Below are 15,551 nucleotides of genomic sequence, written 5' to 3' on the forward strand. Positions count from 1 at the left end.
AGGACAGTGCTGTTCAGCCTGTCCAGAAGCACACTGGAGAGTGAAAGAAAACAGCAGACGTTTGAATGATGGAGTTCCAGGCCCACTACAGCTCTTACATGCACCAGAAGCCAAAAAATATAGCTGGTATATTACAACTGGTGTTGTAGAAGTGTTCTTTTCAATCCTTCTTGCTGAAGAAACAAGACCCCAACTGCCTTCACCTGGAATGGTGTGTAATACATCTGGAACTGGCTGTTACAAGGGGTAGAAATGCAGCCCTACCATCTTCCATGGCATCATCCACAAAGCTTCAAGGCAATATCTCTGGAGAATTTTTCCACAGTATTGATGATATATTGATTAAAGGAAAAACCTTCAAAACAGTACTAAGCAATGGGCACCAGATAATCTCTGTCTTTCCCCAACCTGATTAATCTGAAGCCAGTAAATCAACACAAAGAAGGCTGAACTCTGGCTATAAAATGCCCCAGCATACGACAAGTTATATGCTGAAGAGGCTGCCATGAATTTGCAGAAGCAATGGCCTTTGTTCCCCTTAGAACATGCCTGGGAGCCCCAGTGACCCTGAGAATACATGTACACAGCCTCCTGAGCGATCAGTAATGCAGTGCAGAAATGGCTCAAAACTGGAGTCGTGTTAACCAGCAGCAGGGAGAAAAACCACGTTCAACATCAGGAGAATGGAAAGTAATAAAACAGCTACTCAGAAAAACATCTACTTGAACACATGGCGTGAATAAGAATATCTGAAATTCAAAGGCAATTTAAGAAACATAGTAGCCAGGCTGACCAGTTAGCCAGACTTAACAGCAGAGGCTTATGGTATGGGCACAAAAAAATGCTATTTTTAGCCAGGTAGGTTCATGAAAGTTCTGCTTGTGTACTGAGGCAAAAAACACAGCTTGGACTTGTCTCAGGAAGCCATAGCAGTCAGGCTGTGTGAGATCAGTGGAATAATAGGACACGCATGAAAAGTACAAATGCTGAAGCAGTAGACATGATGGGAGAAAAGGAAGTTTGAAGAAGCCTGGCAAGTATATCAGCCCCCTTTATCTTCACAATACCAGTAGGAGTGGTGTCCATGCAGCAGCAAACTCAGACAAGGGCTGCTAGAAGACTGTCTTCTTGGAAAGATTAACATAGGTGGGTGGCACCCTAGATGCAACAAACATATGTGTGTGTTGGCATGACAGAATGCAGCCCTGACTAGTCTCAGCAGTAATCATTTTGAAACCACAGCTGTCAAAGAAAGAGGGGAAGACTGTGGAGCAGAGCGGGTATGTCGTATTCCTTCTAATCCCCTGGCATCTGGAAAGGTAGACCTGTACAATGTCTCACTCAAAACTGCACTCCAGGAAGAGGGAATCTCAACTCTATGAAGCTGGGGGGGAGCCAGTTAACAAAAACGCAGGAACCCATCATAGCAGTCCTGCAGAAAGCCATTTATCCCAATTTCAACTGGGTGACAGAGTACCAGCCAGCCCCTGGGACACCAGAATTGAGACACAAGGTTGTGTCTATCCTTCTGCAGCAATTGAAATCTCTAACGAAGAAGTCCTTATCATTTGAGGACCAGGAATTACCTACTAGGAGGCCTCTGAGAAAATGAAAAAGAAATTAGATATGTGCTGTTATGTACCATAAATAATTTATTTCAAAACCATGCCATGTGTTTTGGAGACACAAGATGTAAGTATTTTAAGATTTATGTCCAAACAATTCTTGGGTACATGCTGCTCAAGAACATGTTGAATGGATGTTCCATCCCCGGAAGTATTCATGGCATGGCTGGAAGGGGCTTTGAGCAACCTGGTCTAGTGGAAGGTGTCCAGGCCCATGGCAGGGGATTGGAACGACATGATCTTTAAGGTCCCTTCCAACCCAAACTATGCTGTGATTCTGTTGTATGGTTCAATGAAGTACAGGACATGGGCTTGGCAGGGTTTCAGCAGCAGGCTGCCCTGTCCGGGAAGAGGCCATGAACAGCCCTGTGCCACTTACAGTCGTGTCATGGTGGCACTGACACTGCCAGTGCACACCAAACCTTCAATGGGTCATGGGAGCACAGAGTACTCCTGCTTGAGCACACATAAAGAGTCAGCCAGCAGGGACAGGAGACACACGAGGACATGGTTTGAGAGACTCACAGAGGGACACTGCAGAGGGAATATGTGGCTGTCGATGTGCTCTGGGCAGTAGCAGTTCCACGCCAATAGGAAACTTCCTGGAGGTACTGTGGCAAAGACACCCCTGAGGGAGTGTGGCCACTCATGCCAGGGCCACCCACACCAGAACAGTGACAGGCCTGAGGGACCATAAGTGACCCTCATAGAGGGTGGGACACCAAAAAGCAAAGAGGAGCAGAGGAAGATCAGCATGAAGCATGAAGGAGCAGCAGGAAGACACCATTAAGCTCCTTACAACCTTCTTGCTCTGCATTTAACCCCAGGAAAGGAGCAGAAGATGGGCTGAGCACAACCTGCAATGAAAACCAGGGAAGCTGATACAGAGTGGGTAGGGTTGTTTGGGCTTAAAATAAAACCAGGGAAGAGGGAGGGCCTTTAGGGTTTGATGCATCACTTTTTTTCTCTCAATTCCCAAACCCATGAATAGACGTTTGTATTAACTGACAGAAAGCTAATTTAAGTAAAAGTTCCATGAGTTGAGACTGGTTTTCTCGTAACGTTCTCTCAAAACATTTTTACTAGACTCCGAAGAGCAAGCTCCTGTGCCAGAGGATGCAAAAGCAGTTTGCAAAAGGCTAGAAGAAAGAGGAATACTCCTGTCAAAATGATCTTAACCAGAGAGTACTATTATTATTGCATTTTACTAACACAGATGACACCTGATGAAATACAGGGAGATTGCAGTGAGAAGTTCAAGACAGCAAGAGTTAAAGCAGGCAAGAGTCTCAAGCACAGGCGACCCAATCATATGAACCAGAGTAACATCAGGAAAATACTGAAACTGGTCTTGGCTGGATGGCAGTAGGCTGAGTCACACTTAACTCTTGCCAAATTAAATCACTGTAACCAACAGTTACAGCCTAAGGAAAGCTTAAGGATTGCTGCAGTGACGTAACGGTGCAGCAGCCATTTTATATAACACCACATAAAATAATTATTAGCTATTTCACATTAGAGAATATAGAAAGATGGAGAAACATGTGCTGCACTTTTAAAGTTCATGCTGCCATGTATGCACTCTAGCACCGCTACTGAAATTGTTCCAATGAAAACTATGTGGTGATTTGTGGTGGTTTTGTTTGGGTTTTTAAAATCAGATTTCAAAGGCAAACAACTCCAGAGCCCACAAAGCAGAGCTCAGTCTCCAGGAGTCCCCGCAGCACCTCCCTGTCCCCGCTGAAAGCTCCATCTACTGGATTACAGACAGGGATCATTTCACTATCTTTCATCCAACTAGTCATTTCTCTCAACACCGACCTGCCTCATCAAGAAGTCAGGAGCACAAGTGCTCCTTCCCTTGCTCAGGGCCCTCTAATTACAGAGGTCTCAGAAAGAAGGGATCTCCACCTACATTTCGCCCCAGGCTACTGATCTTACAACATGGGTGCCTCATTTTCCAGCCTGTATTTTGCTCACCTCCGGGTGTCCTTTTGGCAAATGTGTTTCAAGCAACAAGCTCTACCCAATTCTTGCAACAGATACTTAAACCATATATCCCAGAGTCCAAACTCCAGGTCCTCAGTATGCAGACAGCTTTACATGCCTTGATCTTTCTCCAGTAGATAAGGTAGACTTTTCAGCCCTGTGTCTGAATGCAGCAGTTTTTTGCTGCTCATCATGCACAGAATTACAGAGAATCACTGAGGTTGGTTTAGACCATATCTTATCATCATAACTTATCATCAAGTCCATACATGGAGTATCATGTAAGGATGTTTTTTGTTTGATTCTTCATCTGCTGGGGTCTTCATACACATTGTACAGAAGTCATGCTGCCTAATGCTTTTTCTTGCATTGCATTTTGAAAACCACATGCCTCAAATCAGACAGTGGGCTAACCTGATGATTTTGCAGGTATAAGATGGCTGAGTTGGTCTCCTACCTCACAGCCAGACACAGCAGGAAGCCTCCTACCCTTTCCTTCTCTGTCCCCACCTCATTTCCACTCTCCCATGCTAGGCCCTGCCACTCCCTTATGCTGGCAAGAACAGCCATCAAACACTCCAAAGAGCAAACTCAATGCAGATTAGTCATCTGCTGACTTACCAAGATGAATCATCTCAGTGCAGGCCTCGATGGGCACCAGACCAAACAAAGGAGGAAGAGAAACAGAGAGATACCACTCCTCAGCAGGGGAAAGATGTCAGACTGCCTATAGAAACTGGTGATAGAAAAACTCGCATTCAACCTCCCTATGGATACAGCCCCAATGGTACCTAAACTCCAGCTCTGCCAGACTGGCAGAGTTCATACTTGGCACATGAGACAACACTTGAATACCAGCTTTGAGGTTAAAACCGTGTGCTCTTTCTCCAAGCAAGTTCAAATTACACAGCTCACCCTTGCTTAATAATGCATTCAAATCCTTGCTGATATGTTGAATATTGGTTTCACTATTATTCACACTAACAACTTTTCTGTGCCTAAAATGGATGATCCAATATGAAGTTATCAGTCTGGAGCACAGATTCTTCTGCTTGAATCGAAACCACTCACCTCCACACAGTTGCATGACACCTGAACAGCTGGTAAAGCAAGACACTTAACTTTCTACAGGAGTTCTGCAAATTCAGGCTACAGACAGCCCACCAACAGTGAAATTAAGTTTTTCAAAAGCATGTAATTCAGGTTTTGCCTTTGTCATTTAAGATTGCACGAGCACAAACCTGAAATTCCCCTGGAGGGCCCCACCCTCCCCAGGCTGACATTCTAAGCAGTTATCAAATTCTTACACGTTTGGTTTAAGGAAAAAGTGTCCAAAGGAATTATAACCTATCTACTCAGTTGCATTATTGACATTAACCAGTACTCATATAAATTAACTAGCTTTCTAAAATAATCTGTTTAAAATGTAGTATCATTTTCCTCAGAATTCAAAACAAGACCCCTAGAGGCAGTTGCTGTGCACCTTCCCTCCAGTAAAGCAGAATCCAGACATCTCTTTACATCTCCACACTTCCTGGCAAAAAGTTTAGAAAGACTATTTCTCAGTGGCCCAAAATACTTCCATTTATTAAGAGCATCACAGCAAAGATCTTGCTGTCCATGACTGTGAGAACTGCTTGCATTAGTAAGGAGGAAGTTTTCCACCAAGTACTAAGATGATAAATATAAGCAGCCTGAGTTCTCTGTCAGTTTTAAAGGTGGTTTCTGTAAAAATGGTACTATTTTTCCAAGAGCTCAGCTTTGCTAACCGACAAGTCAAGACCACAACAGGGCCACAGCAGAACTGAATTCAAGCAGGCTTGCTGTCAAACTGCTTATCTGGCATCATATGTGCACTATCTACAGCTTCCAATCAATGTTAGGAACATGCACTTTTCCTTCTCTTCTACAGTGAAAAGGTAGATATATAAGATTAGAAGTGTTCGTTTTATGAAGTACCCGAAAGAAAATACCATAGACATAGCAGCAAATGTGCTTACTAACATAGTAAAAGAAGAAAGAGATGTCTTAGAAACAAGTCATATAAATGGGAAATGACAGTATGGGCTGCATATTCCAGTTCAGCAGTCCTCCGCCTGGAAAAAAAAAACTACATACTTTGCTACTTTCCCCACCCCCAAATGTTTCTTTTTACCAAATACCAATGTGCTATTACATATGCACTTTTTTGATCAGGGTTCAGGAAAATCGTCCCTGATAAATACTGAAGGAATGTGAAGTTTCTCAGGGAAACTACCAGCGTGTTTTACCCTGCGGTTTTGCCACATTTATTTTTTAAAAGGCTGTCGTGTGACGGCAGACTTTCTGGTGAGTAACTATCCGATGCCCTGGGACTGCCGTAACTCCGCTTTCTTTCCTAAAATGGAAGCCGCACTCCAGCCGAGCTCCCCACGACTTGAAACCCATTTCAAGGACCCCCCTGCATCTTGCTGGGGCGAGGACGACGTACTGACCGCAGATGCTAAACCAGTCAGTTCCAGTGCGGAAGGGGGGCGGAAAGCTCAGGAATAGTTTTCCAGCGATTAAATGAGATTATTAAAAAAAAAAAAAAAAAAAAAAAAAAAAAAAAAAAAAAAAGGGCTGGAGAGAGAGAGCGCCGTTTCCCTGCTCTGGACAGACGGGCAGACACGGCCAAGCGGGGACCCGCCCGCCTCCGTCCCGGGACCGCGTCGCCGGCCCGCACCGTGCGGAGCGGCAGCGCTCGGCCCCCGCCCCAGGGACTCGGGGCAGGGGAGCGCTCCCTTCCCGAGCCGCGGCAGGACCGCTCCTCAACTCCCACCTCTCCTCACCTCTGACGGAGACCAGGACGGCGAGGAGCACCGGGAAGAGAAGGAGCCTCCAGCGCCGCATGGCTGTCCGCCCCACAAACACACAGACACACAGACACACACACACCGCCCGCTGCCCGACAGACGCTCCCGGTACCGCCGCAGCTGCTCCAGCGGCGCCGAGGGCGGCACCGCCCCGGGGCCGGGACACCGCCCCACCGCGCTCCCGCCGCCGCGCCCCGGGGCTCCTCCTTCCAGCTGCGGAGCTGGGACAGCCCCAGGCCCCGCCGGCTGAGGCCGGGAGCTGGGTTGTCACTGTGGGCCGAGATGGAGAGGGAGCGGGGTACCGCGGTGCTGCTCAGCCCTGACCGCTGCCGCGCAGCCTGCCCGCGAACCGAGCGGGGCTTCGAAAGGAGCCTTTTTGTACTGTGGGTATATTGAATGCCTTCAGCTGAGCACTGGTGTGTCCAAACGTTGTGGCAGCAGCCTGAAGCGCTGCTTCTGCTGCAGGTCATGGTCAGAACCATATTGACACTTGTGCTGCGCTGTGTTGAGGGGCATGTATGAAAAATACTCTCTCCCCAAATCCTGGTTTTTCACTTGCCAGGTATGCATTGGTTATTGACTGGATGATAAACAGTACAGCGACACACACAGTATGATTTAGAAGGTAGCTGGTGATATGCAGCTGACTTGGATTCAGTGGTAATAGGCCGGTACTTTCCTCAGAGAGGTCCATACCTGTTATTTAGCATGTGTAAGACCTTGCCAGCCGGAAAAGTGGAATGTCAAGTCATTGTCACCAGTTCATAAATTCATGGGGGTTTCTTTTTTTTCTTTGACAGTGCCTAGTCAGGCCATTTTTAGATCTACCCTAAGGCATAAGAGTTTAACTGTAGTAATAAAAACACTTTAAATTATACAGTGTTCTAAATTAAGCTTTTTCATTAAAATATCTGAGTTTTGCAGGAGTAGTATTGAAGTTGGCATTATGTTGTGGTTAGCAGCTACCATTTTTGCCAGACTCCAAGCCTAGAAGGTAAGATTGATATGTGCACATGCATTGTGTAATCCATCAGTATGGATCTTGCTATCAATGCTATGTGCACATACACAGGAAATTATTAGCGTTGCTCAAAGGATGTCCTTTAACAGAGTGTTTATGGTTGTTGTTAAGAATCACCTAAGAAGTTGGTCCCTTGCCAAAAAGAACAAGAATTGGTACTCCTCAGACTACTGCACACTTCTTTAATCACATCATCCCAAAACATACCTCCTGCCCAAGAACTGCAGTGCTGACAGAGAAAACCTAGCTATCTCACGGACATTACCATGTCAGGTCAGGGCCCTCCGTATAGCTTCCTGTTGCTAAAATCACCCTTCATCAAAGCTGCCATCTTCAGATGAAGTAAAAGCAATTTCCTGTCAGAGCAGGCATGAAATAACTCTGCCTTGTACTAGAGCTTGTGTTTTCCACTTGGTTCAATCCTTTAGAAAGGGCACAACTAGCTGGTACTAGCCACTTTATGGCTAATAAATTTTCCAGATTTATAAATATCTGGTAATTTTTTTTTCAGTCTTACTAATCTTGTGATCTGAAAATTTCACTGGTATTTTGTGAAAATGAAGTTCCTGATTTGTTGTTACCAGCTCTTCTATGTGGTTTGTTGTTTCACATCTAAAGCCAACTCATCTGTAAAAATCAAAATAATTTAGTAATAAGGCAGGTTTTCTTATTGTCTGAGTCATAGTCATAATCTGAGACCCACTTCTTCCAATACCACATATCCTTTTCTTGCCCAGCCTGCAATGGTTGTCCTATCAGGTCTTTTACTGTGTCTCTGTCCTGTCCATAGCCTCTACCTGGAAGTCTCTGCAGATAGCTTGGGCATTTTCCTGATCTGAAGATGCCGTGGAAGGAGACAAGGTTGACTTATGGCTTTTTTCTAAAAAAACAGGAACTTAAAAAGACATGCATGGTCTGTGGTTTGACCTGAAGAAAAAACGTGCCTTATACAGCATCACAATGAAGGCTGGAGGTTGTAAACCCAGGTGAAACTGTTCAAACTTGAACACAATCTGTGGTGTGCACAGCTGAAGAGCTATCTCTGAGTTATGAAGGTAAATGTTCTTTCTTCTCAGTTTCCCCCAATTCCTCTTCTGAAATAAGATCCTTGTAGCTCTTTTACTACCTCACCCTAACTTTTTTCCCCTTTTACCTATGAGTTTTCAACCTTGCCAGAAACATCATAACTCTCCAGATGTCCAAAGAAGCAAAGGAAAGACAAATAGATTTTTAATTGCTAAAAAAACAGATCTTCATGGAGCAGTGAAAACCTTCCTGCTCTATCCGCCAGAGACACCTTTTGCCATCAGAGGGCCACAGCCACTGTCTGTGGAGGGTGAAGCAGACAAACAAAGACAGCACTGGGGAAAAAAGAAAGGAGATGAGCAGGATTGGCAAACCATGTTTTGATTCACACTTGTGTTCACTTACTAGTATAAAATTGGTATGAAAATAACCCTGGAAATTATTTTGCCTTTTTTGCTTTTGCAATTCACCAGAATTTGGCAATACTCTGTAATGACTATATTTCAGGTGCAATTTTTGTGAGGCCAAGAACACACACATCCAAGGAGCATATTTGGGTGTGTTAATGCTGTAGCTCCATCTAACAGGACATACTAGAAGAGTATTTGCCATATGTATCTCATGTTTTTTACTCATTTGGAAATCAAATTGAAGGGCAGGGTTTCGTCTCTGGTTTCTGTCATGGCATCTACTGAAGCATGAGCTCTGATCTTTAGGTTTTTTCTTGCTGTGAGGATATAAATGTTTACATTAGTATGTATTTTTAACTAAAAGTCAAATGTAACACTTTATTTTCTCCCAATGTTTTCATCTTGAGCTGTGAGAAGGGGCTAGTTCCACCAGCAAAGTTTCCTGTAATTTTATCAGTAAATGGAGTTTTAGAGCCACAAACAAACCAATGTGTTATAGTCAGTCAATACAATCATGGTTATTTTTAAAAAGGGTTAAGTATCAAGAATGTGTTAAAAACATAATTAAGCCCTATTTGATCTTTGGTCACAAATTATAAAAATTATATCAGGTTTGTTTGGTTTTTGTTTGGTTGGATTTTGGGTTTTGTTTTTTAAAGTGACAGTAGTATTTCCAATTCTAAGGATATATTCAGAATAAAAAAGAGTCCAAAGAGGCTCCAGAGTATCTTTAGGCTCCCCTCTTGGTAGCTGTTTTCCAATGCTCTCTGCCTTGCAGGCATTGAGATACTCTAGCCTAAGTGTTTCTTCCCAAGGAAGCAGACTAGATTCCTCTACAATCAGCTGCTTGATAACAAATATTGCTTCAGAAAGGACTTTCTGCAGGTGATCCTAAATAACTTCTACAAAGGCTAATTACCTGATCTTTACCACCTCAGCTTTTCCTGCAGTAAATGTCCTCTTTCTGTTGGTACCTCTTGTTCCCTCCAATAGCAGCATAATTGCAGTGTGCTTACATGACTTTCAGCACTGGCTTTCATAGTTTGGCACCAAGGTCTATGGCAACTGAGAGCCCATCTCCTTTAAAGCTCAGCCCATTTCTCGTACTATAAATACCAGCTGGGTACTGTTTCCTTTTCAGATTCTCCCCACATATTTTTGTACTTTGTTTTGTCAGTCTTTGTCTTTCAGTAACTATCCAAATACCTTTCTATGTCCAAAGTATATTACACTTTTTTTTCATAACAGTTCATAAAAAGAAATATGATTTTATAGATAATTCTCTGCATACTTATCTGCATTTGAAGAGACATTAGGCAAAAAGTTGTTTATAAAGTAACCACTCTTTTATGACATGGATGCCATCAAAGATTAGTTCCATAAGGGAAATAATTTATTTATCTTAAAAGGATTTTTTAACTAATATTTTGTTTTATCTGAAACAGAGAGATACTGTTTTTCATGCACAACCCATTTCAAAAAAAAAAAAAAAAGTCCTCTGCATTTTACCATGAAGCTTTGTTTTGAATATTTTAAGCATCTTTTATTTTAATGTAAATATTTAACTTACTGAAAAGAAAATCTGTAATACCTTTCCTCTCTTTTTGGTAAAGTGACATTTTAGTAATGAAATGTTTGCTCCTTTTGAAAAAACCTCTGATGTCCAATTTTTTTTCTTTCTTTTTGTTTTAAGAACAAAATAATTAAATTTTAAGATGATAACTAAGATGATAACTTTATGCTTTGTATGTTATTTCTCCTGATGCTACGTTCTGCTTGTCTCTGGTCTTCAGAGAGAAAGAGAAAACTGACTGAAGCAGTTCTTAAACAGGTAAGTGCCACATTCATTTTACACTGTTTGATTGAGCTGCATCCTTCCAAGTCTAAATGAATGTGATTTTGGCACTCCTGACATATATTAGGGGTGTTTTATTCTATAAAACAGAAACATGTGAGTATATGTTTTAGTTGCTCAGATACCGTTGCCATTTGCCATATTATCTAAACATTTCCTATTTAAGACTTTTGTTCCAATTTGCATTTTCTCCTCAAAGGAAAAATAGCTCACTGTCATAAACTGTTATATTCACAAGAAGTGAAACAGAGTTGGAATGCCTTCATATTCAGTAACAGAGCAATGCTTGTGGTATTCCCAATACTGACATTGTCTAGACAGTAAAAAAAAGGAGAAGGTTCCTTTTTTCTTGAAAATCTTCCATTCAAGATCAAGGCTGCATGTCTCATTGTTTCAGAATCAAGTTTCCTAAAACAGCTTTCCTGTAAGAATGGAAGGAAGCAGTCATACATGTCACTGCCTCAGGGATGCAGCACTGTGTAACCAGGGCTTGTTAGGGCTTTCTTTCTTGCATGGCCTCTGATCCATTCAGCTGAAGCCTCCTGCAGTGTGGGCTACAAGGCCACCTGCACCAGACGTGAGCTGGATCAGTGGCCTTTGAGGGGCTGTTAGTTTGGTGCCAACTGCATGAACATTAAAATGACCAGGATTTAGGAATGTCCATTGAGATAATCCCAGATAATGTGCTGTGCTGATGACCCGGGACGAAAGAACTGATTTAGAACAGGGAATAAAGCTAAGGTTTAATGACAACTAATTATTGTTCCATGGTTTGTTGCCTTCTGTATCTCCACCTCTGTTATGTAGGATGGGTTATGTGACTGCTCAGTTTCGTAAACACGGTGAGAGTGTAGCTGGGTTCTTGAAAGAGGCCAGCAGATCTGACAATCATGGCAAGAATTTAGCAGCCATTTGTGAAGGCATTTTGTTCGTAATGACTTTTGTAAAGCAGGCAAGATGCATCACATCAGGGAAAAATCTTTTGAGCTCCACTGATAAAACAAAAACCTCTCTGTATTCCTTGCTTAGATCGCCTTCATTAAGATGCTGTGGCAAATGCTGTTGGCAACTTCAGCCATCTACAGCCTGACAGGAATAAACTATTTTATTCCTGTGTTGCAGCTGCTCCAGTATGTTATGAAGCGTACAGTTGTTGCCTTAGCCTTAAAGGGGCTATAGGAAAGAGGGGGAGGAACTCTTCATCAGGGACTGTAGTGAGAGGATAGGGGAACCTGGTTTAGCACGTGTCCCTGACCATGGCAAGGAGTTGGAACTAGATGATCTTTAAGATCACTTCCAATCTAAACCATTCTATGATTAAATCTTTTAAATTTATGCTTCAAGCCCTAGCACAGTTTGAAAGACAGTGGTCTTTGTCATTGCGCAGCCTGGCTACGGACTCAGTGACCAAAAGAAGCTCAAGTCATGCATGCGTTGGGAAAGATGCTCAATTTGGTGCCTGTTCATGAAGACAGGAAGACACTGTTCTAGAAAAGACATAGCTATAAACATGAATGCAAAATCATGGCTGTGAGAAACTTGCAGTGCTTTAAATATGGGAATTCCCAGAATCTATCTGATCTCACACACAAGAGAACTAAACACGTTGCTAGTCATGCATGGTCTGAGGAACAAATGAATCCAAATAGTCAAATGTCCCCCTAATGGGGTGGGTGCTTCAAAAGATGGCTAGGAAACCATTTTTCTTATTTCCCTTTGACAACTTTAAATTCTCATTTAGAAAATCATTTTCAGCATCGGAGTGGATTTCCTGCTTTAAGATCTTTCTTGTGGTTTATCTCATCACCTGTTTAGGAGCAAATGACAGTCTGTATCTTTGTGCTCCATGATGCCGATCAGCCAGCTCATGAGGTTCCCTCCTCAGCCCAGAGAGCTTTTTTTTTGGGTCATGACACAGAAATACATGGCTGTTCCTGTGCACTTTGTTGGTGAAAATAAGTTAATTTCCTGAGTTTGGCTCCCAGAGGAGGGCTGTTAGTATCCTTTCCCTTGCAGTCTGTACCACAGTGGTGGAAAGAAGGGCGTAATGATAGGGAAGTCTAGATGTTTGTGTGGAGAAAGCAGAGAGTCGAGGAGTTACTGATAGTGATATTGTGGTCCAGCTGAGAAGAAGTTCAAAGCAGTTAAAATTATTACATGATTTAATTTGCAAGGAGCAATAATATATTTCACTAATTAATCAGTTGATTCATATTTAGACTTTTTTTTTTTGGAAACTAGTAATTTAAATTTAGTTGAAGGCCAAGAGTAAAACTGTAGGTTGGGGGTTTCCTCCAGACTACAGAGGGTAATAGTTTTTCCTCCAATTCTCTACTAATTATTTGCTTCCTTTTCATTTCTGCCCGTCTCCCTTTGAACAGCCACAAAAAAAAAAAAAAAAAGGCATATATATATAACAGAAAGGCACTGAGTAAGCCTAAATAGTTCAAGTTCTCTTTCTTTTTCCCCTTAAAGGATATCTTATGAATAAATATATACATATTTATATGTGGTTTTGTTGCTAATGCTGAGATCTGGGGAGGCAGATCTACACTTTAATTCTGATCAAGAACATTCACAACAGTTTTTTTTATAATATTTTCCTCTTATTATCTAAAGAAAAAAAGACAGTGCAGCTTTCTAAAGTAAAATGATAATGTTCTTGATTGTCTACATTTTACTGCATTGCAAAATTAAAAACAAAAAAAAGAAGATAAATACAAGGCAAAATGGCAAAATGGTATGCATGTGAAATACAAACCACACAGCTGGAACACCCCCTTTTCCTGCCTGTGTAATTTAGGAAAAGCTGTTAAGTCAAACAATACAGCATTTTCCATTTGAACACATAAAATTTGAGTTCACAAAACAAGTTAGAATAACTGTTCCTGCCTTGGGAACACTAGCTGTGAATAACTTCTCCACAGAATTTAAGAAACGTGGAAAGCAGGCATCACTTGAGAAAAATAGCTCATGCATTTGTCATTCCCACATCCATTTTTGTGACTCATTTATTTTTATGCCGCTGTTTTCCTAAGTGCTCAGAGTGCTATCAGAAAGCTTAAACAAATGACAGCAAATCCTCTTGCCTTTTTTTGGGGGAGTGGAGTGGGGAATTGGAATGAGGTCTTACTGGTACTGATAGAGCCAGATTTTCGCTTATGGGGCTTGTTTTTACCAAGTTAAAAAATCTTAGTTATTATTCTTTGTCATTCTTATCATTGCTTTACCTTCTTTTCCCCATATACTGTTTCATTTTGTTGCCTTGTCTCCTTCTTCTGCATCTGAGTAATTGGAAAAGTCAATTAGACTTTCCCTTGCTGTCAGCTGAAAGCACTAGACAGGAGCCAGCAAAGGAATTCACCACAGCTTTAATGTTAAGCACCCCCAGCTATGTCTGGTGCTATGAAGTCAGAGAGGAGAACATGTTGGCAGAGAGATTAACTGCAGACCCTTCCCCTGCAGCCTTCTAATGTAAAATCTGAAGCTATATGCTTGCCAAGATTTAAAAAAAGCTAAAACTACATAGTGATATCAGATGTGGAGAAGGGATCAAAAGCACAAATGCGTATTGATGGGGTCTTGCATTGCTATTGACTACATTGCATCTCATTTGTTGCCAAACCCTAATGACTAGGATGGTTTGTTATGCTTCAGCCTGGACTGTGTTGAGTGAAGTGACAGACTTCAGCACTTCAAAACCAGATAAGAAAGTGGAACACATCAGTTGATCATACCTTATATATCAGAAGGGCAGTAAAGTTTATGCATCTGTGAAGGGCATTTCTGCCATAATTATATATTTTATTATAGATGGTCCCCAGTTCTAGTCAGCATCTGGTGATATATGTGCCAGGGAGAATCTTTTCAAAGATGCAAAATATTACAGAAGTCTATAATTACTTTCTTCCTGCATATTAGTAAGAACTAAATGTGTGTTCACATCTGTGCTTTGTGTGCCAAATATATATTTTTACCACCTCAGTCCCTTCCCTCCATATGCATCCTGTTAGCATGGGTTCCTATAGGAAACTACCATGTAATGGGACACTGGGGACAGCTGTGGCCTGTGGTTTAGACGAACACTGCAGAGAGGCAGAGAAAGGTGCCCTTAGCGTCTCTGTGAATATTCTGTGAGGCAATGTGATTATGGGGAATGAGCTGTCTTTTTATAATTAAAGTAGCCCAGTCCTGCAGACCTCCACTGCCTTTATATTAGAGTACAGAATGTACAAAATTATTTTTGGTTTGTATAAAGGTTCAAAGAGGACTTTCCACATTTTGAGCAAAGACACTGATTGTTTAGTGATGCAAATACGGAGATTACGAATTGAGATTTCTATTTCTATTCCTGGTTTGTGATCTTGAAACACTAAAATCTCTTCTAATTTCTTTCCTACAAGCTCTACAAGTGGACTGACACCCTTGAAACTTCCAAAATTTAGCTCTGATTTTTTAAACAAGATAAAATGTGTCTGGTGCAGTCCTTGGAAACACCTAATGCAGATGCATTGGATGACCTGAACAAACCACAGGTAGCATAAACATAATTTCTGTCTTCCTGGATACAGAAGCAGGAAGGATACGTTTCAGCCTCCACAGCTGAAATTAGCACAGCTGAAAAACTGACCAAAGCTTTATTGCAACATCTTTGCAGAGGTTGTGTGAGCAGGAGCATGCAGCACGCTGAGCCTCAGCTGTGTTACATTCTGGTGCTAGGGGAATTTGCCACCACAAAACTGATACCACCAGGAAAAAGCAGATGTTCAGAATGTTTTGTTTCTCTGACAT

General features: G+C 42.0%; 1 protein-coding gene across 2 annotated transcripts in view; it reads right to left on the reverse strand.

Annotated features, from left to right (window-relative positions):
- CD99 (CD99 molecule (Xg blood group)) overlaps positions 1 to 6,614 on the reverse strand; it is a 31,062-nt gene extending 24,448 nt beyond the window's left edge. For both annotated transcript variants that reach the window (XM_048323978.1, XM_048323969.1), the window contains exon 1: positions 6,425 to 6,614. In XM_048323978.1, coding sequence (XP_048179935.1) covers positions 6,425 to 6,485 — 61 coding nt within the window. In that variant the 5' untranslated portion in view covers positions 6,486 to 6,614. The remainder of the gene's footprint in view (positions 1 to 6,424) is intronic.
- Between the last annotated feature and the right edge of the window lie 8,937 nt (positions 6,615 to 15,551).

The sequence above is a fragment of the Corvus hawaiiensis genome, chromosome 2 (assembly GCF_020740725.1).
Source record: "Corvus hawaiiensis isolate bCorHaw1 chromosome 2, bCorHaw1.pri.cur, whole genome shotgun sequence".
Lineage (NCBI taxonomy): Eukaryota > Metazoa > Chordata > Aves > Passeriformes > Corvidae > Corvus > Corvus hawaiiensis.